General features: G+C 50.6%; 2 protein-coding genes across 2 annotated transcripts in view; one reads left to right on the forward strand and one right to left on the reverse strand.

Moving 5' to 3' along the window:
- LOC146064885 (uncharacterized) overlaps window positions 1-4,954 on the reverse strand; it is a 125,625-nt gene extending 120,671 nt beyond the window's left edge. The window contains exon 1 of the mRNA XM_083178842.1: window positions 4,834-4,954. Within this exon, the coding sequence (XP_083034968.1) occupies window positions 4,834-4,875 (42 nt within the window). The 5' untranslated portion in view covers window positions 4,876-4,954. The remainder of the gene's footprint in view (window positions 1-4,833) is intronic.
- Window positions 4,955-25,011: 20,057 nt separating this feature from the next.
- Window positions 25,012-26,690, forward strand: part of EPHX2 (epoxide hydrolase 2) — a 96,575-nt gene continuing 94,896 nt past the window's right edge. The window contains exon 1 of the mRNA XM_083178844.1: window positions 25,012-25,183. Within this exon, the coding sequence (XP_083034970.1) occupies window positions 25,080-25,183 (104 nt within the window). The 5' untranslated portion in view covers window positions 25,012-25,079. The remainder of the gene's footprint in view (window positions 25,184-26,690) is intronic.

The following is a 26,690-nucleotide window of genomic DNA, read 5'->3' on the forward strand; positions in this document are numbered from 1 at the left end:
CGCCATCCATACAGCTGCCCTCGTACTGCGCAAATACAGGAACACCATCCATACAGCTGCCCTCGTACTGCGCAAATACAGGAACACCATCCATACAGCTGCCCCTGTACTGCGCAAATACAGGAACGCCATCCATACAGCTGCCCTCGTACTGCGCAAATACAGGGACGCCATCCATACAGCTGCCCCTGTACTGCGCAAATACAGGGACGCCATCCATACAGCTGCCCCTGTACTGCGCATATACAGGAACGCGGTGTGTACGGCTGCTCTCGTACTGCGCATATACAGGAACGCCATCCATACAGTTGCCCCTGTACTGCGCAAATACAGGAACACCATCCATACAGCTGCCCCTGTACTGCACAAATACAGGAACACCATCCATACAGCTGCCCCTGTACTGCACAAATACAGGAACACCATCCATACAGCTGCCCCTGTACTGCGCAAATACAGGAACACCATCCATACAGCTGCCCCTGTACTGCGCAAATACAGGAACACCATCCATACAGCTGCCCCTGTACTGCGCAAATACAGGAACACCATCCATACAGCTGCCCCTGTACTGCCCAAATACAGGAACGCCATCCATACAGCTGCCCTCGTACTGCGCAAATACAGGAACGCCATCCATACAGCTGCCCTCGTACTGCTCAAATACAGGAACGCCATCCATACAGTTGCCCCTGTACTGCGCATATACAGGAACGCCATCTATACAGCTGCCCCTGTACTGCGCATATACAGGAACGCCATCCATACAGCTGCACCTGTACTGCGCATATACAGGAACGCCATCCATACAGCTGCCCTCGTACTGCACATATACAGGAATGCCATCCATACAGCTGCCCTCGTACTGCGCAAATATAGGAACGCCATCCATACAGCTGCCCCTGTACTGCGCATAAACAGGAACGCCATCCACACAGCTGCCCCTGTACTGCGCAAATACAGGAGCGCCATCCATACAGCTGCCCCTGTACTGCGCAAATACAGGAACACCATCCATACAGCTGCTCTCGTACTGCGCATATACAGGAATGCCATCCACACAGCTGCCCCTGTACTGCGCATATACAGGAACGCAATCCATACAGCTGCCCTCGTACTGCACATATACAGGAATGCCATCCATACAGCTGCCCTCGTACTGCGCAAATACAGGAACGCCATCCATACAGCTGCCCCTGTACTGCGCATAAACAGGAACGCCATCCACACAGCTGCCCCTGTACTGCGCAAATACAGGAGCACCATCCATACAGCTGCCCCTGTACTGCGCAAATACAGGAACACCATCCATACAGCTGCCCCTGTACTGCGCATAAACAGGAACGCCATCCACACAGCTGCCCCTGTACTGCGCAAATACAGGAGCGCCATCCATACAGCTGCCCCTGTACTGCGCAAATACAGGAACACCATCCATACAGCTGCTCTCGTACTGCGCATATACAGGAACGCCATCCATACAGTTGCCCTCGTACTGCGCAAATACAGAAATGCCATCCACACAGCTGCCCCTGTACTGCGCATATACAGGAACGCAATCCATACAGCTGCCCCTGTACTGCGCTAAATACAGGAACACCATCCATACAGCTGCCCCTGTACTGCGCATATACAGGAACGCCATCCATACAGTTGCCCTCGTACTGCGCAAATACAGGAATGCCATCCACACAGCTGCCCCTGTACTGCGCATATACAGGAACGCAATCCATACAGCTGCCCCTGTACTGCGCTAAATACAGGAACACCATCCATACAGCTGCTCTCGTACTGCGCATATACAGGAACGCCATCCACACAGTTGCCCTCGTACTGCGCAAATACAGGAATGCCATCCACACAGCTGCCCCTGTACTGCGCATATACAGGAACGCAATCCATACAGCTGCCCCTGTACTGCGCTAAATACAGGAACACCATCCATACAGCTGCCCCTGTACTGCGCATATACAGGAACGCCATCCATACAGCTGCCCCTGTACTGCGCATATACAGGAACGCCATCCATACAGCTGCCCCTGTACTGCCCAAATACAGGAACGCCATCCATACAGCTGCCCCTGTACTGCCCAAATACAGGAACGCCATCCATACAGCTGCCCTCGTACTGCGCAAATACAGGAACACCATCCATACAGCTGCCCTCGTACTGCGCAAATACAGGAACACCATCCATACAGCTGCCCCTGTACTGCGCAAATACAGGAACGCCATCCATACAGCTGCCCTCGTACTGCGCAAATACAGGGACGCCATCCATACAGCTGCCCCTGTACTGCGCAAATACAGGGACGCCATCCATACAGCTGCCCCTGTACTGCGCATATACAGGAACGCGGTGTGTACGGCTGCTCTCGTACTGCGCATATACAGGAACACCATCCATACAGTTGCCCCTGTACTGCGCAAATACAGGAACACCATCCATACAGCTGCCCCTGTACTGCACAAATACAGGAACACCATCCATACAGCTGCCCCTGTACTGCACAAATACAGGAACACCATCCATACAGCTGCCCCTGTACTGCGCAAATACAGGAACACCATCCATACAGCTGCCCCTGTACTGCGCAAATACAGGAACACCATCCATACAGCTGCCCCTGTACTGCGCAAATACAGGAACACCATCCATACAGCTGCCCCTGTACTGCCCAAATACAGGAACGCCATCCATACAGCTGCCCTCGTACTGCGCAAATACAGGAACGCCATCCATACAGCTGCCCTCGTACTGCTCAAATACAGGAACGCCATCCATACAGTTGCCCCTGTACTGCGCATATACAGGAACGCCATCTATACAGCTGCCCCTGTACTGCGCATATACAGGAACGCCATCCATACAGCTGCACCTGTACTGCGCATATACAGGAACGCCATCCATACAGCTGCCCTCGTACTGCACATATACAGGAATGCCATCCATACAGCTGCCCTCGTACTGCGCAAATATAGGAACGCCATCCATACAGCTGCCCCTGTACTGCGCATAAACAGGAACGCCATCCACACAGCTGCCCCTGTACTGCGCAAATACAGGAGCGCCATCCATACAGCTGCCCCTGTACTGCGCAAATACAGGAACACCATCCATACAGCTGCTCTCGTACTGCGCATATACAGGAATGCCATCCACACAGCTGCCCCTGTACTGCGCATATACAGGAACGCAATCCATACAGCTGCCCCTGTACTGCGCTAAATACAGGAACACCATCCATACAGCTGCCCCTGTACTGCGCATATACAGGAACGCCATCCATACAGCTGCCCCTGTACTGCGCAAATACAGGAGCGCCATCCATACAGCTGCCCCTGTACTGCGCAAATACAGGAACACCATCCATACAGCTGCTCTCGTACTGCGCATATACAGGAACGCCATCCATACAGCTGCCCCTGTACTGCGCAAATACAGGAACGCCATCCATACAGCTGCCCTCGTACTGCACAAATACAGGGACGCCATCCATACAGCTGCCCCTGTACTGTGCAAATACAGGGACGCCATCCATACAGCTGCCCCTGTACTGCGCATATACAGGAACGCGGTGTGTACGGCTGCTCTCGTACTGCGCATATACAGGAACGCCATCCATACAGCTGCCCTCGTACTGCGCAAATACAGGAACGCCATCCATACAGCTGCCCTCGTACTGCGCAAATACAGGAACACCATCCATACAGCTGCCCTCGTACTGCGCAAATACAGGATCGCCATCCATACAGCTGCCCCTGTACTGCGCAAATACAGGAACGCCATCCACACAGCTGCCCCTGTACTGCGCATATACAGGAACGCCATCCATACAGCTGCCCCTGTACTGCGCATATACAGGAACGCCATCCATACAGCTGCCCCTGTACTGCGCATATACAGGAACGCCATCCATACAGCTGCCCCTGTACTGCGCAGATACAGGAACGCCATCCATACAGCTGCCCCTGTACTGCGCAAATACAGGAACGCCATCCATACAGCTGCCCCTGTACTGCGCATATACAGGAACACCATCCATACAGCTGCCCCTGTACTGCGCAAATACAGGAACGCCATCCATACAGCTGCCCTCGTACTGCGCAAATACAGGAACGCCATCCATACAGCTGCCCCTGTACTGCACATATACAGGAACGCCATCCATACAGCTGCCCCTGTACTGTGCAAATACAGGAACGCCATCCATACAGCTGCCCCTGTACTGCGCAAATACAGGAACGCCATCCATACAGCTGCCCTCATACTGCGCATATACAGGAACGCCATCCATACAGCTGCCCCTGTACTGCGCAAATACAGTAACGCCATCCATACAGCTGCCCCTGTACTGCACATATACAGGAACGCCATCCATACAGCTGCCCCTGTCCTGCGCAAATACAGGAACGCCATCCAAACAGCTGCCCCTGTACTGCGCATATACAGGAACGCCATCCATACAGCTGCCCTGTACTGCACAAATACAGGAACGCCATCCATACAGCTGCCCTCGTACTGCGCATATACAGGAAAAAAGTCGACATTTACCAGTTTTTTACCTATTTATTCATACTTTACCATCCCAGTGGGCATTGAGGGAGAATATAATTGTGTGCCCGAAGCATGGCGAGCGCAGCGAGGGGACGTTGTACATACGGTGGCCATGTGGACCCTTTTTTCCAGTGTCAACCTTTTTCACGTGTCGACCTTCTGGTTCATACCTCTTTAAAAATATTATTTAGCTGAAACCATGTCAACCTTCTGACTGTCGAATTTCCCATTGTCGACCTAATGCTTGTGTCGTCATCCCTCTGACCCATACCCACCTTATCAAACACGTCTCCTGTCCCCGTTTCGGAGGATTCCATTGCAGAGAGACGCACTTTGCTTTCCTTGGCAGGTTTTAGTCCATATCTTATCGCTGTGAGTCGCCCGTCTGTGGCGTGACACCAGATCCCAGCTCACAGCCCGAACCTTCCTTTACCCACAGAACACGCCGTCCTTGGCTTGGAAACTATTTTAATTTATTTAACGTCCTTGTAACAAACATCAGCATTTCTCTGGAGGGCTGTAAAACATCCGTTCTGCCAACAAAATAAAAAAGCATTGGCTGTAGCCAGGATTCCTGGGCTGTGACCACTGGTGTGTATATACAATGGGTACAGTGTGCCCAGTGCACCAGGGGGCCCCCCCCACAATGCACATGCAGCACCCATTTATTGAATACTTAGCCTTCAGGGTCTTGCACCAACGGCAGCAGCGCTACGGTAATCAATGAGAAAATGGTGCTTCTGCTATGTTCCTTGTATTTTGGACTGAGAAAATGGTTTTGGTGCCATTTTCCTGAAGATCTGTGCATGTGTCCCACATCCCATCCCTTTCGCAGCGCTGGCCATGTCCCCAACGTGCCGGGAAATGGGGGCGTGGCTTGCAGCAGCATCCCCGTGAGGCCACGCCCATTTGGCAGAGACCATGCCCACATCAGCGTCCCGATATTCAAAATGAAAATGTTGGGAGGTATGGCATTAGCGACTGAGGGCCAGATGCACTAAGCTTCAAAAGTGTTACAATGGAGAGTGATTAACAGCCAATCAGCTCCTACCTGCAATGTCACAGACTGTGTTTGAAAAAATGTCAGGTAGGAGCTGATTGGTTGGTTATCACTCTCAAATTTTATCACTTTTGAAGCTTAGACATACCTTCCAACTGTCCCGCTTACTGCTCACAGCGTCTATTCATGCTCCACAGCAGTGAAAATGGGGGCGTGGCTTTGTGGGGGAGCCATGAGTATAGGCCACACCCCCAAAATTAAATTCTCTCTCTAATGGACAAAATCATGTGCACTGCAGGTGGGGCAGATGTAACATGTGCAGAGAGAATTCGATTTGGGTGGGGTTTGTACTTCAAACTGAGATCTATATTGCAGTGTTAAAATAAAGCAGCCAATATTTACCCTGCACAGAAACAAAATACCTCACCCAAATCTAACTCTCTCTGCACATGTTACATCTGCCCCCCTGCAATGCACATGCAGTCCATTAGAGAGAGAATATGCTTTTGTGAGTGAACCAGAATCAGGCCCTTAGTGCATTTGGCCCTGAGCCCTCTAGTGGTCAGACTCTACAGCGCTGCCAGCAGAGAGGAGGGGGCGCAGACGGAGGTGGCTGCACTTTGGGCCTCCTCCTTTACAAAGTCCCAGGCTATGATACACAAATAAAATGACAATTTCAGCATTTCCATTCAGATGAGAATGAACCTAATCTTACACAATGCAGAACTAAGCAGCTGATCGCGTAACGTGGCTATTAATACATCACAGAGGAAAGCGCTGTGTTGTTAATTCATACGCGGGTCATTCCGTGTCAAGTCATCCAACGCAATCATCTAACCCTCTACCGGTATTCTTACTGCGCGTTTAGTACTGTACCGGAGTGTATCACACAATAACGTGCGGAGTGTATCACACAATAACGTGCGGCGCGCATCACACAATAAGGCGCAGAGTGTATCACACAATAACGTGCGGAGCGTAACACACAATAATGTGCGGAGCGTATCACACAATAACGTGCGGAGTGTATCACACAATAACGTGCGGCGCGCATCACACAATAACGTGCGGAGTGTATCACACAATAACGTGCGGAGCGTAACACACAATAATGTGCGGCGCGCATCACACAATAACGTGCGGAGTGTATCACACAATAACGTGCGGCACGCATCACACAATAACGTGCGGAGTGTATCACACAATAACGTGCGGAGTGTATCACACAATAACGTGCATCACACAATAACGCGCGGAGCGTATCACACAATAATGGCCCTTATTCTGGTTGGTGCGGATATATCCGCATGCGTTCGGGCCGCCGATGTTTTGTGTCTGCGCATGTGCAGAGGCATCTCTGCGCATGTGTGAGCGGGGCGTACGGCCAAATCCTGCATGATATGTGAACACTCCAAACAGGGGGTGGAGAGGGGCGTGAAGGGCTATTTGTGCTCATTACCATATGCATATGCCCCGCGTTTCATGGGCGTTCCCATGCAAACGCTGGGCGTACGTATGGTAATGCGGCCGTGATGCACGTGTAGGGGGCGGACATATGACATCACCGGATGTCAGCTGCCCGCCCAGATCCCTGCTTTTGCACGGAAAAATGTCCGTGTGGTCTGAGGTTGCGGGAGCTGGTGGACCACTCGGTCCTGCACTCGATGGTCTGCAACCATCGAATGATGGGGGAGGTTCCCTTAGATGGAGGAGGCGTATTCCGTGTAAAATACACGTGCGGTCCGTTCGGCCAGCTTCTTACCGCGTACGGACGGAGTTGGCGATCCGTATGGAAGGCGGGGTTTCGCACGCACGGTCCTGGCCGCATAATCGGATCCGGCCGCACCGATCAGAATAAGGGCCAATGTGCGGAGTGTATCACACAATAACGCGCGGAGCGTATCACACAATAACGTGCGGAGTGCATCACACAATAACGTGCGGAGCGCATCACACAATAACGTGCGGAGCGCATCACACAATAACGTGCGGAGTGCATCGCACAATAACGCGCGGAGTGTATTACACAATAACGTGCGGAGTGCATCGTACAATAATGTGCGGAGTGCATCACACAATAACGTGCGGAGTGCATCACACAATAACGTGCGGAGTGTAACACACAATAACGTGCGGAGTGCATCACACAATAACGTGCGGAGTGTATCACACAATAACGTGCGGCGTGTATCACACAATAACGTGCGGAGTGTATCACACAATAACGTGCGGCGTGTATCACACAATGTGCGGAGCGTATCACACAGTAACGTGCGGAGTGTATCACACAATAATGTGCGGAGCGTATCACACAATAACGTGCGGAGCGTATCACACAATAACGTGCGGAGTGCATCGCACAATAACGCGCGGAGTGTATCACACAATAACATGCGGCGTGCATCGCACAATAATGTGCGGAGTGCATCGCACAATAACGCGCGGAGTGTATCACACAATAATGTGCGGAGTGTATCACACAATAACGTGCGGAGTGTATCACACAATAACGTGCGGAGTGTATCACACAATAATGTGCTTTGATTTATAAGAGTTTGAAAATGTAAAAAATCCAGTTGTGAATTTTCTCAGACCAGGATTACAAAATAATTAAAAAAAGTAATTATAAACTTTCCGGTTTATTTAATAAGCGTCGGGCTGTAAAACCATCAATTTCTGATCGTGTTTAACAATCCTATGGATTATCGAATGAATGCACATGTGTATAGATTGTAGCCTGGTTGCGCAAGTCCAAACAGCAAGAGAAATAGTGCAAGGAACGGACGCGCAAAGTGGCAGGAGCTTGACTGACGGGAAGCCGGCGTTTGGGAGTGATAACCGGACGTTTTCTGGGAGAGTCAGGAAAACGCAGGAGTGCCCAGGTGATTTCAGGGGAAAATCATTTGCAATCAATCGACATCAAATGGTAACCAGGACTTCCTCAGCGCTGCGATGGCCGTGGGGAGAAGGCCGCTGATGACATCAGAGGCCTCCCTCCTGACAGCTGGTGAACGCCTGCAGGGTGTCAATCACCCTACAAGCAGCCAGTGATGGGTACCCATTGCTGGCTGCCTTCGCACGGACGGCTCGCGCTTTTGCACAGCATACCATGTGCATGCGCAGTCATTCGATAATCGAATTTGCAAGAACAGCGATTGGGTCTTAATCAAGCCCTCTGTCTGGCCAGAGACTATATGCCCAGCAGGAATCATGTCCTCAAGACCTTAGTCCAGTGGTTCCCAAACTTTTTTGAATCACGGCACCCTAGAGCAACAAAATATTTTCAAGGCACCCCTAATGCTTATCGAGAAATTCAGAAAAAAAAATATTAAATGAAGTGCATTGTGTGTATATGTCACAGTTATCTGGTAAAGGGACAGGATTTGCTTCGGTTTGTCCACATATATTATGATTGGCAGCCACTAGCACTGGTTTTGCCTGGTACATTGACCATAAATAATATGAATTGATCCTGGTCCACCAACCCAAGGCACCCCTGCAAGTGTCCTGAGGCACCCCAGGGTGCCTAGGCACACAGTTTGGGAACAACTGCCTTCGTCCTAATGTTTAAAAGGAGGAAACCCACGCAAGTATGGGGAGAATATACATACTCCACACAGTTAGGGACATGGTGGGAATGGAAACCGACTTACGATCTTCACGGCTTCTTCCTGAAAACCTGTGGCAGGGAATGGCACAACCCAAGGAGACCCACAAAAGACAACTCTACCACAGTTAGTTAACTAGAGGATTAGGCCCTAATTTAGTGCGCACACTACTTTTAGAGATATAAAAAAACAGTCCTCATTCAAAGAGGGACAAGCAGGTTCCCATACCTTAGGGTAAACCCATTTTAAATACAAGAAGCCAGCTGCAAGAGTATCTCTGAGAGGTGTATAATTCTGTAGGGGAGAGTCACAGGGATTTTCCCTTTCCCCAGATGCTAGGGCTCTCCTTGATAGAAGTCCTCCCTGATGTGGGACACCCCGAGGGCCAGCGGGTAACAAGGCAGAGGGCAATACGGTAGGCTCCTGCTGGGGCCACAAAGGTGCAAGTGGCCACTTGGTGGATGGCCTTGGCCGGCAGAGCTAGGTTAGGCAGTTAGGGGTGTGGAAGTGCCCCTGGCCGTCAGATGTGCCTTGGGCAATGGTAACAGGGGCAGAAATGTATGGTCCTATTAGTGAGGTGAGGTACCTGTGTCTCAAATGCCGCTGCTGGCTCCAGCCAGTCACGATTCCCCGGTGCCTGCCGCTGATCCTCCTTGCCATCAGCCACACACTGGCTGACACTCTGGCTGATGTGCTATCTCCCCTCGCTGCCACGTCTCTCCTTCCAGGCACTGCGCGGCCGTCTCCGGCTCAGCGTGTCTCCGGCCTCCTTCTCCTGTCAATCACCGCCACCTGATCTGTGTGTGGTCAGCGGCTCCTTCAGTCCTGCCGGGTGCCGTGCTGATCCCACTGCCGTCTCCAGCTCTCCCCTCTCTGGCATCAGGCAGCATGCTGTGGGGCTCACTCCTTCTCCTCTCGGCTCCCTTCTCTCTGCACACTACCGGCGTCTGTGTCTCTCTCTGTTGCGGCTCCCGCTGTACGCTGGCTGTTTCTGCCGCTTCTCTCTCTTCCCCATGCAGCACACACACCCTGCTCACGTGGAGCTCTCTATCTCCTCTTTCTGCCGCTCACCTCCTCTTCACACTCCCCGTCACGCTGGTGCATGCTGACCTCTTACCCCTTCCTGCACAGCCCGAGTGAGTACTGCTGCTGGGTCCTAGTGCCCTGCTCCTTGGGTTAGCCCTTTCTGCCCCAGTCACTGGGCAAAAGGGTTATTTCAGGCAGTGTGGACTGTAACTGGGTAACTCCCCTGGGGCACAGATATAAAGGGGTACCACTGAAGTGGGGTACCACATACCTCCCTGCTGGAAATTTGCCTGTCCCCAGGCAACCAACCAGGGCCATTCAATCCTGATAAAGTCTTCCAATGTCCATTTCAACACATTTAAACGGTGAAAAAGTGAACAGGTATATACAGATATTCAACAACAAATATGCATTACTGCCTCCCTATCACCTGCTTATCTAATGTGGGCTCCCCAGGTCAACCATCCCGGTACTTGTTTCCTAGCACGGCGCCCATCGCATCGTATACCATAAGCCAGGGGTATCCAAACTTTTTGCGACGAGGGCCAGATTTGGTGAAGTGTAAATGTGTGGGGGCCGACCATACAGCCTGACATTCTTTGAATCATTAATCACATCAGAATGGTCCCCCCTTCACTGTATTTCCCCCAGCCTGCCCCTCCTTCACTCTATGTCCCCCATTTACTGTATGTTACCCACTCTACACCCATTCACTGTCCCACAGCCTGCCCCCTTCTCTTAATGTCGATCAGTGCCTCCATTCATTGTATGTCCCCAAGCCTGACCCGCCTTCACTGTATGACCCCCATTCACTATGTACCCCTCTGCCCCCATTCACTGTATGTCCCCCAGCCTGCCCCTTCTCTGAATGGCCATCACTGCCTCCATTCACTGTATGTCCCCCAGCCTGACCCTCCTTCACTGTATGTCCCCCACTCTGCCCCCTCCCTTCTCTGTATGTCTCCCAGCCCCTTGTGTGACCCAGAGGAAGGAGAGGCAAAGCAGGCACTGCAAGGACAGGAGATGCTTGGGCTCCCGCTGCTGCCCTCCTCCGCTCTGCATGTTATGGGAGCAAGCTTCCCCCTTGCTGCCCCCCTCCCCAAACACTGCTGTCACTGTGATTGTGGAGTAGGGTGATATACGATTGCAACAGCAGGGGTAGGACGCCAAATACATCTGACTGTGGCAGCCGGCACCTCCTCACTGCAGCAGACAGCAAGGTAAAGGCGCGCTCGCCGGGGCACCACCTTTAGTGTCCTGTGCTGTGCTTCCCACATCTGATGCTCTGCCCGCTTCCAGCAGGAGGCTGCGGGCCACTTGAAATGACAGCACGGGCCGCAATTGGCCCCCGGGCCTGACTTTGTATATGCCTGCCATAAGCCATAGAATGGTATGTGATGCGAGGTTACGCGATGGCCATCGCATTGTATGCCATATACAACGGTATACGATTTATACCATTACCATTTCATTGTTAAATGGGCCCCCTATAAGAATATTAATTGTATAAGCACCGTAAGGGGTGCTTACAATGTTAAAAGCACCCCCACTATCAACGCCAACTCGAAGCGAGGCGAGCGCAGCGTGGCGAGCCTGCGAGGGGTGGCGGTACGCGTCCTCCGACCTTTTCATATCCCCACCATCCACGTCGGCGTGGGGATAATTATAAGTGTGGCGAGCGCAGCGAGCCACCGAGCCTGAAGCGTGGCGAGCACCGCGGGCGGACGCGGAATACATGTAAAGTAATACGCGTGCGCTCGCCACGCTTCGGGCTCGGTGGCTCGCTGCGCTCGCCACACTATATAAAATCAACTCCACGCCGATGTGGATAGTGGGGGTATGAAATGGTCGGAGGACGCGTACCGTCGCCGCTTGCCACGCTTTGGGTTGGAGTTGATAGCGGGGGTGGCGTGGGGGTGCATTTAACATTGTAAGTACCCTTTAGGGTGCTTATACAATTAAAAATCATATAGGGTGCTTAAATCGCATCGCATGCGGCTATATGGCATGTGATGCGATACAATGCATAAGATGCCATAGGACTGAAAATCGTGGGCGCCGTGCTAGGAAACAAGTACCACCATCCCTGCGCCACAGGACACCCATCCCTCTACAGTTTAGGTGCTTCACTGCTGTAAATGGATGGCGTCCACTCTCAAGGTGTACGACCGGCACTCAAGCGCGTCTCGCCTCTCGGAACGCAGAATCGCCTGCTGTATCTGGAAGGCAAACTCTTGTCCTGATATGGCCGTATATTCGCCGTCTGTCCCAGGCCTCACTTCGGTGGAACAGGTCTCGGCCTTCTCATCCCTCTTTGGTGCTTCTACCTTGGCCTCAGGCGGTGACATAGCTGGTTCTGCCTGTTCGGCTATCGACGGTTCCACTCTCTGTGCCGCAGCCATGTGAACCACAACTTCGGGGCTTCTCTGCTGGTCTACCATTCCGGCATTTCTCGACCTTAGGTTCGCCACCCGGTATCGTCCATCCTGGGCACATACTCCCGCGTCGGCTCTGGAGAAAGTGGAGGCCTGGTTGCTTCTTGCCAGTTCTGATGGACTGCCTCACTCCGAACAACCGATTTCTCGCTTTCTCTCAGCGGTTCGCGTGGCGTCAGGTTCCGGTGGGCGGGGCATCTGTCCAGGTCGAGGGCGGTTGGCGCTAACCCTTTCATTCTCGCACTTGACCTCCCTTGGTTCGGCTCTACTTCCACTGTGGCTGTACTCTTGCTGGAGGCTCTCAATAGCGTGGGTAGTACTCTGGGGTGCATCTGTTACGTTGCACTGGTGTTCCATATGGCCCTTGGTATTCTGGATGGCGGTATAATGGACATACATGCTACGGTCGGTATCTGCGTTTCTAATAAAGCCATACCCGCGTGGTACATGGTATATGTTTTAAATAAAACTTGTATTTTAACCATACCTTTGTGAACATCTTTTAAGAAGGTTGCACCACACTATACAAATGTGACTACACCTGTGCACCAGCTAGGGGATTTGTAAGACGTGGACCTTTGGTTGATCTCAAGGACCGGTTTGGCCACCCCAGCTCTGGATGATTGGGTACAGCAGGATGATCAGGTGTGGCGATCCAATCAAAGTCATTCTTAGTAATGTGTATGTTAGGCTGCCTGAGTCACATTACACCTACTGATAGCAAACAGCTGAATTACTAAGAGATTTCTTCACATACTGAACCTAATGCCCCGTACACATAGGGCGACGGGTGCAGGAAACTGAGCGATGTGCTTTAGCACGGATCGCTCAGCCCCAGTTATTTGTAGCGAGTCCCCTTGCGTGGCTTAGGTCACTCACCATGCTCGGAGCAAAGTACCTTATTCCACTACTACTGCCGCACACTTTACTGTATCCAGCAGTGAGTGGGCACTATGCCACATGTGCATGAGAATATGGGTGGTATTCAGTTGTTATATCGCGCCCGATCTCCTGTCTAATTAGATTTTTTTGCGCATATCACGCTCATTATAGTCAGGTTTAACCAGGCATTTGCGGATTTCAGCTCCCTCCAGTATAGCAAGCTGAAATGCTGGTGAAGAACAATTGAATACAGCCCTGTGTGGGAATTATGCTGTGTGTATATGATGCTGTGTCAGTATGTGATATATATATATATACACGGCAGTGGGTCAGCATTATGCTGTGTGCATATGATGCTGTGTCAGTATGTGATATATATATATATATATACACGGCAGTGTGTCAGCATTATGCTGTGTGTATATGACGCTGTGTCAGCGTGGTATGGCACATGTATACAGTATAACCTGCAATCCTGCACAGTCCCATTTCTTTAGATTCCTGGACTTTGGAAGTAGGATAAAAGTGCTGAGTTACTGATTAGTCATGTCGCTGACAGGACAGTAGGGGAAAGGCGTCTGTGAGGAGATAACCAGCCAGCAGTGTAATACACTTGTGACATGTTCTATGCCAGAGAGGATTAAAGGGAAGCGGCCCAGGGGCTTGTTCACGGCGTGTTTATAATGTGTGATACAGATACACACAGGCACAGCACAGCGCACCCGGAAGAGATTTATCCTTTGCTGTTGGAATATTAATTCACTGACTTGTCCATCTTCTTCAGGCGGCAAAAGTTCAGAACAACCCAGCGGGGGTATAAAGCCGCAGCGACCCGACCAGACTGTGACAGCTACATCTACGAGCATTTGTAGTGGTGCAGACGTTTTATTTTGAAATGTTAAATGTAGCTTTGGACCTTTGCACGGTTTATAATTTCGACCCTAAAAACTCTAAAATCATGGAAACCCCCCTTCAGGACTCCTATGTATGGCCCAGCAGGGCCTTGTACCGAGTCTGTTGCCAGCTTGTGCTGAGACTTCTTTCTGTCTCAACTTGCAATCTTACCCACTGTGTGTGTGTGCGGATCCATTCCACTAGGGGGCTGCACCGGGGCCACAATGGGCGTGTAATCGTGGAACAGAGGTGAGAATGTAAAGGCAGTCTCAAAATGAAAGCACAGTATACTTGCCTACTTTGATAGTCTCCTCTCTGGGAGAAGCCCAGAGAGGAGACCGTCAAAAACTCTGTGCAGTTTTTTCTGGGGGCGGGGATTAGTCATTAAGCCCCACCCCATTAAGCTGCACACATTTTGATAAATGCGGCTCTTTGGGGAGGGAGGTGGTACTAATTGACACGATTTGCATCATTTTAGCTCCGCCCCTCTCCAAAGTTTGCAAATGCCGGTATTTGGCCTTCAGAGGGAGGGGGGCCAGGGTTGATGGGGGGGGGGGGGGGGGGGGGCATTACATCATACCTGCCTACTTTTGAAAAGTAGTTTTGTGGAGATTACGGCTCACATTCTAATTTAACGAGCATCGCTCAGTTGAGGGGGGAGGGGGTAGGTAAGCATGAAGTGCAGTAAGGGCAGGTTTCACCCATTTTTGCATGAAAACAGCAAGAACAGGGGTTACGAAGGCACTTTACAGCACAGAACCCTTGGTTACCAGAAATAAAGACCGATTCATGCACAAATTGGTGATGGGGAGTCTGCACGGGATTAGCACTAAATCCCGGCGGTCGGAATCCCGGTGTTCAAAATCCCAACAAGGGTGGGACGTGGATCGTCCCCCCTTACGGGCTTGCTGTGCTCACTCATTTATTCTCCCTCTATGGGTGTCGTGGACACCCATAGAGGGAGAAAGTGACGGGATTTTGACCGCCGGGATTATAACTGCATCCCGTCTGCACATATATTTATTAGTGTAAAAAGAAGATATTCGTTACATCAGCTTTGCAGAGGAATTCAGATGCTAACAATTAAATGGATAATGCTTGTTAGGAGCAATACCGCCCTGTCTGGTGCAATTGCAGCTGGCTGTCAATAGGGCTCTGTCAAAGTCCAATTAATGTTGGCTCAATCTCAAGGTGCCCACACACGGTCCGTTTATCGGATCCATTTTGTACTTAAATAGCAGGTATCGCATCGCATGCCTTGTGCATGCAATGCGATGAAAAGCATGTACAAAAAGTATGTGCAGCACATGCTTTTTGTACTGTACGATGAGATGCCGCGGGAGCGCACATCTCAAAGTACAAAACGGACCGCCGCATCAAACCGTGTATGGGCACCTTCACCGTGAGTCGGGCGGGGAGATTGCTGAAGCCACCGCCTGTCCCATGTTCCTTATCTGGGACATATGTAAGTTAACCAGAGCTGCTTGTGGAGTCGGGGGTCCTCAGTCAGGGATGCAAGCACGTGTAGCCCAGCCAAACGTAAGTGGGACTCCTTCAAAACGCGTTTCGCCGCTCACCAGGCGGCTTTTTCAATCAGGTTAACTTACATTTGTCCCAGATAATGAACACGGGACAGGCGGTGGCTTTAGCAATCTCCCCGCCCAGCTCACGCTGAGATCGAGCCAACATTAATTGGACTGTGACGGAGCCCTATTGACAGCCAGCGGCAATTGCCTCACTACCGCCCGGCTCATGCTGCTATTGAGCCCAGCAACATTCCGGCTCTAGCAGTGACCGGCTACAGATCGCATCTTGATGCCTGACAACCTTACACAAAGCCGGCAGTCCATCAAACAGAGCTTGAGTAAAGGGGGCTATTGGCGAAGCACGGGACACCAGACAGGGCGGTATTGCCCCTAACAAGCATTTTCCATTTAATAGTTTGCCCTGCACCAAAGTGGGAATTCTCCTATTAAGGACTACTACAATACAGAAAATATAGGCCCTTATTCTGATCGGTGCGGCCGGATCCGAATATGCGGCCAGGACCGTGCGTGCGAAACCCCGCCTTCCTTACGGATCGCTCACTCCGTCCGAATGCGGTAAGAAGCTGTCCGAACGGACCGCACGTGTATTTTTCATGGAATACGCCTCCTCCATCTCAGGGAACCTCCCCCATCATTCGATGGTCGCAGTTCATCGACTGCAGGACCGAATGGTCCACCAGCTCCCGCAACCTCAGACCACACGGACATTTTTCCGTGCAAAAGCAGGGATCTGGGCGGGCAGCTGACATCCGGCGATGTCATATGTCCGCCCCCTACACGTGCGTCACAGCCGCATTACCATGCGTACGCCCAGCGTTTGCATGGGAACGCCCATGAAACGCGGGGCGTATGCATATGGTAATGAGCCCAAATAGCCCTTCACGCCCCTCTCCACCCCCTGTTCGGAGTGTTAACATTTCATGCGGGATTTGGCCGTACACCCCGCTCGCACATGCGCAGAGACGCCTCTGCACATGCGCAGACACAAAACATCGGCGGCCCGAACGCACGCGGATATTACAGCACCAACCAGAATAAGGGCCATAGTTCCTTATAAGAGACTTTTTTTTAATAAGAGACATTATTTTTCAAAATTGAGCACTATATATTTCCAGAAGGAATTAGTAGCTCATGCCGATTTGGTAATAATGAAATTTAATTGCTAAATTGTTTTATTCTATGTATGTGCGTTTTTTTGTGTTTAATACATTTTAACTTTGTGTGCACCTTTTGAGCGCACCACACTTTCTTTCTTTTTCCTGGCCATTTTTGGAGGGCAGTTGTTGCAAATTCCACGCGACTGGACAGACTGCATGAAATCAAAGAAACAAAAGTTGAAACACAACTTATCAGGCGCGGGAGACACTGCAGTGAGAGAAAAAATTCAGTGCTAACACCACTGTAAAGCTGTGTTACATGCGCTTATGGGACGGTTTCATGATCAGTTCACATTAAACCCGGTAATTATTCATCTACTGTATACCTGTATTAAGGAGTGACCATCACGCACCTACAGTAGCACTATCACGCACCTAGCACTTTGAGTGCTTTTTATGAAAGAATTGTGTTCATGGATGAATTGTTTTTATGATTGTTTACTGTGGATTCATGTCAATTTTATTAAAAATATGGAATTATAATTAGAACGTACTTCACTATTGTACTTCAGCATTATTCTCTTACATGTACCAACCACATGTGAGGATTTCCTGCACGACAAAGAAATTGAGCGCCTGATAAGTTTGTTTCTTTTGGTGTTGGTGAAGGGTTTGAGGGACCCACAGAATCATTGACCTATTGGCGGCTCACTATTGGGCCTATTTATCACCTTACCTGCCTTTGTTCTCTATTGCATGAAATCAGCAGAGGTCCTGCCAAGGGAAGAGAGCTGCAGCCAAGTAGGGAAAGCTGATGTGATGACTCCGAAGTCAAACAGTTTTAGGGCTGGTAATGTATACAACCGCTTGTAATCAGATAGAACAATGGGGAAAATAAAAAAATAGTATGCTCGTGGCTTTAAGTCTGATTGTTCAAGCAAATGCAGTTGACTCGCAGAGTTTTCGTAACCTTGTGTACAAACAGCACATGCTTAAATCCTGCTGCCAGGCACAATCAAACGATAATGGTTTATCCTGATGCTTTAATCAGAAACCTGATCTGCAACAGCTTAAATAAAACAACAGTAGGGACCAGGGAAAATGAGCCCTGTTCTATCCCGTGCACTGTGTCCAACTCTACTGTCAAGAGTTTCCCGGAAGAATATAATACAAGAGCTTATTACTTTTCTCTTTACAGGCAATAAATATTTTGGCATTTGTGTAAAGGATAAGTAAATAGGACCCAGTCAGGTGCATTGTGAAAACCAGCTTCTATCTGAAAAATTAAGGTGTATAAGCACATAACTAGAGACAGGATTATATGCACCATAAAAAGCTTGAAATATGCATGAAAAGTGTTAAAATATGCTACATTAAATAATTTAAAAAAGTATTTTTTAACTTATTTATTTAAAAATCAGCATAAAATTAGTTGCAAATAAACCTCAAAAATAGGCCCACAGCATCTGCAGATGTCTAGTGCTATACACAGGATTTTTTTTCTTCCTGGCTGCTACAGCTGGTAGATAGAAAGAGGTGAATTCAAACGGTAGCGCTCATAGGTAACAATGGGCCTTATTCTGGTCGGTGCGGCCGGATCCGATTATGCGGCCAGGACCGTGCGCGCGAAACTCCACCTTCCATACGAGGTAAGAAGCTGGCCGAACGGACCGCACGTGTATTTTACACGGAATACGCCTCCTCCATCTAAGGGAACCTCCCACATCATTCGATGGTCGCAGACCATCGAATGCAGGACCGAGTGCTCCACCAGCTCCCGCAACCTCAGACCACACGGACATTTCTCCGTGCAAAAGCAGGGATCTGGGCGGGCAGCTGACATCCAGCGATGTCATATGTCCACCCCCTACACGTGCGTCACGGCCGCATTACCATACGTACGCCCAGCGTTTGCATGGCAACGCCCATGAAACGCGGGGCGTATGCATATGGTAATGAGCCCAAATAGCCCTTCACGCCCCTCTCCACCCCCTGTTCGGAGTGTTCACATATCATGCGGGATTTGGCCGTACGCCCCGCTCGCACATGCGCAGAGACGCCTCTGCACATGCGCAGACACAAAACATCGGCGGGCCGAACGCACGCGGATAGCCCTTCACGCCCCTCTCCACCCCCTGTTCGGAGTGTTCACATATCATGCAGGATTTGGCCGTACGCCCCGCTCGCACATGCGCAGAGACAAAACATCGGCGGGCCGAACTCACGCGGATATATCTGCACCGACCAGAATAAGGCCCAATGTGAGAAGGTATATAAAACCTTACATTAGGGGATAACAAACCCCAATTTGACCAATTGTTGGAAAGATCATAATCCTGTATATTCAACAGCTTCCTTCCTTTCCCCTATTGTACAAGCAGGGGAGAAACAATAGAATACACCAGGGGTCCTCAAACTATTTTGCTCTGGGACCCCATCAGACAATAAAAATAAGTACGGGACCCCGGCAAGTTACTGCAGAAGGTCATCATATCACATGTGTAGTCAGCAGACAGCACATACATGGCAGCATTGTGGAGACACGAGGAGTCTGAAATAACAGACAATTCAACAGATCTTTCAGACTCCTTGAATCAATGACTGAGATTAGAAGAGTCATCAGCCTGATGGTCAGCGACATGGAGTCGCGACCCCATGCTGAGAAGGTCGGGACCCACTTTGGGGTCAGGACCCACAGTTTGAGAACCGCTGGAATACACCATAGTGCAGGTCAATAACATTAAAAAAGTTTTAATACAATTCTTGCACTTACAATCAAGTGACTTTTAAAAGAGCATTAGACAGGTGTCCCAAATGGCAAACAGCAGGCAAAAGATGGTTTCCAAGAGCTCCCATCTGGGTTCCTTAGTCCGGAATAAGCAGCCACAGCCGGGGGTCCCACTTTCCCGGTCAGCCCTTCAGGATCCACGAGTCCATAAAAGCACACAACGCGTTTCGGAAATGGTTTCCTTCTTCAGAAGCTGCTACAGCTGACTGCAGCGTCCAAAGCTCTTCTTGCATCAAGTACACGGACCCTCATCTCCAGCGCCGATGGATCAAATGTCAGCATAGCGTGTGAGGGTGGCGCAGTGGAAGGCTTCCTCCCTGCACCGCATAGTCACTGTGACACAGCATTTCCTCCGCGCCGCCTGATGTCACAACCCTTCCGCCCGCCTCCTCTGCTGCAGAAGTCTGTGTCTTGGTGTAAAGTCCCAGGCCAGGGGCAGGTAAAGGTTCAGGAGCTTCGTAATGGCATCCGCCCTGACTGACTTTTATCAACATGGATTGGCAGCCTAGAGCAGTGTCAGACATAGCGTACATCCAAGGTGCCCCAGAAATAGAAAAGAAAACTGTGGGGCGCTTGGGTGAACAAGAAAAGTTTACAATTTATTAAAAACAAACAAAACAGCACAAAATTATATACATGTAATCTCTAAAATCCAATGTTCCCCACACTGCGCACATATTGCCCCAGCCTGCACACTCTACCACTACCTGGCCAGCAGCAGCAGGGCAGAGCAGTGCTGTGACTCGTGGGTGGAAAGGGGGCAGGGCCTAAAATATGCACCACCACTAGATTTTAGGTAAAATATGCAATAACCAGTGAGAATGGGCAGAATATGCAAATGCATATGCAAACGCATATAATCCTGTCTCTACACATAACCAATACCAGGCAGCAATCACACCCTGAAAGCCATACTCACCAGTCATACACAGAACTTTCCATGGCCTTAAGGCCCCCATACACTATTACACTATGTGATTTGGGCATGATTTCACCCGAAATCGTGACCACAGAGGCAGGCGGAGGGAGAGTGGGGGGGGGGGGGTAACATGCGGTGCAGGGAAGGAAGCCGAGCACTTAAAAAATAAAAAGCACATACAAATAAATAGGACGCCACTGAACTGATTAGCCAATCAGTAACTGCCCATTCATTTGTATGGGCTTTTTTGTTATTTTAATAAGTGCTCTGGCTTCCTCCCCTGCTCAGCTCCCTGAGCCCCCCCCCCCCCGGTGCCGTCCCCCACTCCCTGGTCCCCTCGCCGGCGTCCGCTGCCTTTAGCTCCCCAGGAGTTGCCTGTAATAAATTGCATTCAAACGGATGTGCAAATGGATGTTTAGCATAAAGGAATGTGCAAATGGAGTTTAGCGTAGAGGGGGGAGGGGCCACATCTGTGCTGCGTGCGCTGAGCGGGGGAGAGAGGCTGTGCTGCTGCGGCAACTTCTGCTCTCTACTCCCACTGCTCGGTCTCTGCAGTGGGGGAAGGGGGCGTGGGACCCCTCAACAAACCTAGGCCCTTGTAAAAAGTGCCCCCCCTCTCAACAACACTGAATACAACACAATAAACAGACTCCCTTAAGTGATGGGTTTTCCTGGGGCAGGACAGACCTACCAGGGCATGTTTGTCCGGTCCCAGAAATACTCACCACAGAAGGGGCAGTCACTGCCTTCTGCAGCAGTCCCATCTACCCTGGAGTTGCTGCTGCTGGCTTCAACTGTTTGCGGCCACTTGGAAAAGTTTGGGGCACTTGGGGGGGGGGGGGCTCGGAGTGCTCAGCTGTTCGGGCATTACTGTTTGTGGACACCCAAACACACGAATGGCCGAGCAGACCTGATCCTCCCCGAGCGGCAACGAAGGTGGTGATCAGCAACGGGGGGGGGGGGGGGAATCATAGACAGGGGGGATGGTGGTGCGTTGTTGGCTCACCACCGGAGGCACCACTGCCGAACCCTTTCTTTAAAGTGACATGCCTGGAATTTTCTAGGGAGAGTTATAGGCCTATAAGGGTCCATTGAATGAAAAGCATTTTCACTTTACAAAACTTTTGAGAATTGCATAAGCATAAACTGTCGCCCCTCCAATGGCCAGGCCTTCGGGTTGGCGTGGATCGTGGGGTGGCGTTAAAAATTTGGGGGGACATTTAAGGGTTAATTTGCCCTATTTGGCCCCAAATCGGGTCCATTGAGGCATTTAACAGTAAAATCGCGGTCAATCTGCCGTTTTAACATTGTTCCCTATGGGAAAATCGCGGTGATCGCGGTCATCGCGGCCATCCCGATTTACCCGCGATGACCGCGATTTTTACCCCTGACGACCGCGATTTCAATCGCTGGCGCCGTTCTAGGTAAAGAGTACCCCAAATTTAAGTTCTTGATCTTTAGATTTGCAGAAAAACGTTGGCATTGTCATTGGTTGCTTCATTTTGTAGTTATGTGGCAAAGCATCCGCCTGTTTTTTAAATGCATCACCATTGTGCTCTGTAAAATGTGACAGTTGGTGAATTCTCGCCGTGCACCTGCTGGGTGACCTAGATCATGTGGCCTGCTGGGTGATCAGGAAACTGTGAGTTATTTGCAGGCAATCAGAAGCAGAGATTTTTCAAACTTCGACTCCTAAGGGGGTTAAAAGGAGTAAAATGTTCGGCTCAGCAAACCTTTGGCTGGTTGAGAACGGGCACATTAGCTGGGTATAATTTGAAAAGGAAAGAACTACTTTTAAAGCCTCTTCTGGGTGGACTGGGTGAGATAGCTGCAACATGTTCTAATGGAAAGAAGGGGGGGGTCACACTTTTTGACTGTGTATATAGCCTCCCGTGTTGGGCATGACACTGCTCCTCTCCTCACTTCCCCAGCTGGGTCCCACTTCCTCTACTAGGCCATTAGTAGCTTGGTGGAGCATGACCGGGGATGAATTTGGGTGCTTAGGGGGTTATTCAGGTTTATGTATTTATTTATTAACAGTTTCTTATATAGCGCAGCATATTCCGTTGCGCTTTACAATAGCAGACAGTGATACAACAAAACAGGATATTTACAGACAGTCAACATGTAGGAGGGCCCTGCTCGCAAGCTTACAATCTATAGGGAAATAGGCATTGATACATAAGGATAGATACTGTATTCTTTATTGCATCGATTCCACCAGAATGCAAGGTTCTATGACTGGTTCTGGAATTTGATAAGCTTGCCTGAAGAGATGAGTCTTCAGGGAACGCTTATAGGTTTGGAGACTGGAGGAGAGTCTTATTGTGCTTGGGAGGGCATTCCACAGAGTGGGTGCAGCCCGTAGAAAGTCCTGCAGTCGGGAATGGGAGCGAGTAATGAGTGTGGATGAGAGACGCAGATCTTGGGAGGAGCGTTTGCAAAGACAATTTGGTTTTCTAATGGACAGATTTGGGAAAGTTATTTTGTTTCTGTGCAAGATAAATACCGTCGGCTTTATTTTTACACTGCAATTTAGATATCAGATCGAAGCACAAACCCCACCCAAACATAAGTCTGCACATGTTACATCTGCCCCACCTGCAGTGCACATGGGGGGTTATTCTAGTCCATTCTTTCTGACAAAATCCTTCTTAGATGGACAAAACCATGTGCACTGCGGGTGGGGCAGATGTAACATGTGCAGAGAGAATTAGATTTGGGTGGGGTTTTTCTTCAAAGTGAGATCTATATTGAAGTGTAAAATCATGCAGTCAGTATTTTCCCTGCACAGAAACAAAATAATGCACCCAAATCTAATTCTCTCTGCACATGTTACATCTGCCCCCCCTGCAGTGCACATGGTTTTGTCCATCTAAGAAGGATTTTGTCAGAAAGAATGAACTAGAATAAACCCCATGGTTCTGTCCATTTACAAAGCAACCTGAATCACCCCCTTAATTTGGGTTGCAGCTAGACCCACTTCGGTCTTCTGACATTTCCCATCATGCTCTGGGTCCACGTATCCCTGGAGGGGGAATATAAAAGTGTGGCAAAGTTTGTTTCTATACTTAAAGGAAATGAAGAGATAAGAGCAGAAGCCATTTGCATGAAAGTGCTGCCTGACAGGTCTAACCACAAGTGAGGTGTCCAAAACCTCCTCCACCCAATTATTTACTCCAAATAAACGTGCAGGGAAAACCCTATCTGAAGCTCTTCCAGATAAAATCCTCTCCTGTTCCGTATAAACAATTAAAAACACACACATAAAAAAAAAAAAAAAAAAAAAAAAAAATTAAAATCTCAATCAATCACACCGAAAACAGAAGGCCCATACACACTGTACATGCACAGATGACAGAGTGGATCGCCAATGACCCACGGGAGCGCGCGTTGGCCATCGGCTGCAGCATACAGACTGGGTGATAAAATGAGCGATATCTCTAATTTTATCGACCAGTGCATACAGGGCTAAACATCTGCAGACTTCATGCAAAAGCAGCCTGTATTTACCCTGCACAGCTTAAGTCACACCTTACAATACAATACCCGACCACCGCGCTGAGCGACAGACTTAGGTGCGATCGCTCACCACATATGGCGGTACACCCGCCATGCTGTGTGCCGAGCGAGGTTTTGCCTATTATTTATAGGCAAAGCTCTGTTATCTAGCAGGATGGACAGTGCAAGCACTGGCGTTCCCTGCGGGCGATTCGCAGGACCGCACGTTGCCATTGCCCGGGGCTATACACACAGTCATCAGTGCTCCATTTCTAAGCGATCTGGTCAGATTGCTTAGAAATGGGGTGTAAATCGCCCCCTGTATGTACAGTATGCCAGATAAGAGTATAGATGTATCGGATACCAGTGATCTGGATACTGCAACTTCCTTCCTGTGTGATGAATGGAAGGTGAGAGAATATCTGGGCTCATCCGATGGAAAGAGGTCAAACTGTCGGTGACCAACACCCTGTCCCCATCATTAGGTCGACAGTCAAAAGGTTGACGCATGAGAAAGGTTGACATGCCTCAGGTCAACTTGGTCAAAGGGTCGACATGGAAAAAGGTAAACTTTTTCATGATTTGATTTGAAGTAAATAGTGAATAGTGTGACATTCTAAGACAGCAGTGTAAATACACACAGAGATGTGCATGGTGACAGCAGAGTAAGTAGTATATGGGGTGGCAGCAGCTCCCCCTCCCCCGCACACACGTGCAGCCGCTGCAGCCCGCCCCGGGGAGGGATTGGGACACTCAGCCGCCGCCGGGGCCCCAGCACACACACTCAGCAGTATTCAGTGCCGGTCCCGGGAGTGGAGAAGGTCATGGCCGGGAAGAGCTTGGTGCTGTTTGACCTGGGAGGGGTGCTGCTGACCCCGGCCCCGCAGGCTGCACTGCAGCGGCTGGAGCTCTCCCTGCACCTGCCCAGGTGAGTCCCGGTTACCGGCACCGTCCTGTGACGTCATCACTCCGCCGCCCAATAGCAGCCGGGCTCCTGCTGTGCGCTAAGGGGTCTGAGTGCTGCAGTGTGCAGTGTTATACAGTGTCCCCGCCCCCCTGTGCTTGTGTTATACCGCCCCCCTCCTTGTGTGAGAGATTACATCCCCCCGTACTGGTGTGTGTGTGTGAGGGGTTACCCCCCCCCCCCTGTACTGGTGTGTGTGTGTGTCTGAGTGTGTGAGGGGTTACCCCCCCCCCCCCCCCCCTGTGCTGGTGTGTGTGTGTGTGAGGGGTTACCCCCCTGTACTGGTGTGTCTGTGTGTGTGAGGGGTTACCCCCCTGTACTGGTGTGTGTCTGTGTGAGGGGTTACCCCCCTGTACTGGTGTGTGTGAGTGTGTGTGTGAGGGGTTACCCCCCTGTACTGGTGTGTCTGTGTGTGTGAGGGGTTACCCCCCTGTACTGGTGTGTGTCTGTGTGAGGGGTTACCCCCCTGTACTGGTGTGTGTGAGTGTGTGTGTGAGGGGTTACCCCCCTGTACTGGTGTCTGTGTGTGTGAGGGGTTACCCCCCTGTACTGGTGTGTGTGTGTGAGGGGTTACCCCCCTGTACTGGTGTCTGTGTGTGTGAGGGGTTACCCCCCTGTACTGGTGTGTGTGTGTGTGAGGGGTTACCCCCCTGTACTGGTGTGTGTCTGTGTGAGGGGTTACCCCCCTGTACTGGTGTGTGTGTGTGTGTGTGTGTGTGAGGGGTTACCCCCCTGTACTGGTGTCTGTGTGTGTGAGGGGTTACCCCCCTGTACTGGTGTGTGTGTGTGTGTGTGAGGGGTTACCCCCCTGTACTGGTGTGTGTCTGTGTGAGGGGTTACCCCCCTGTACTGGTGTGTGTGTGTGTGTCTGTGTGAGGGGTTACCCCCCTGTACTGGTGTGTGTGTGTCTGTGTGAGGGGTTACCCCCCCTGTACTGGTGTGTGTCTGTGTGTGTGTGAGGGGTTACCCCCCTGTACTGGTGTGTCTGTGTGAGGGGTTACCCCCCCTGTACTGGTGTGTGTGTGTGTGTGTCTGTGTGAGGGGTTACCCCCCTGTACTGGTGTGTGTGTCTGTGTGAGGGGTTACCCCCCCTGTACTGGTGTGTGTGTCTGTGTGAGGGGTTACCCCCCCTGTACTGGTGTGTGTGTATGTGAGGGGTTACCCCCCTGTACTGGTGTGTGTGTCTGTGTGAGGGGTTACCCCCCTGTACTGGTGTGTCTGTGTGAGGGGTTACCCCCCTGTACTGGTGTGTCTGTCTGTGTGAGGGGTTACCCCCCTGTACTGGTGTGTGTCTGTGTGAGGGGTTACCCCCCTGTACTGGTGTGTGTGAGTGTGTGTGTGAGGGGTTACCCCCCTGTACTGGTGTGTGTGTGTGTGAGGGGTTACCCCCCTGTACTGGTGTGTCTGTGTGAGGGGTTACCCCCCTGTACTGGTGTGTGTAAGTGTGGGAATGCTCCTGTGTCCTATAATC

This window comes from Crinia signifera, chromosome 3, assembly GCF_055691185.1.
Source record: "Crinia signifera chromosome 3, ASM5569118v1, whole genome shotgun sequence".
Classification (NCBI taxonomy): Eukaryota; Metazoa; Chordata; class Amphibia; order Anura; family Myobatrachidae; genus Crinia; species Crinia signifera.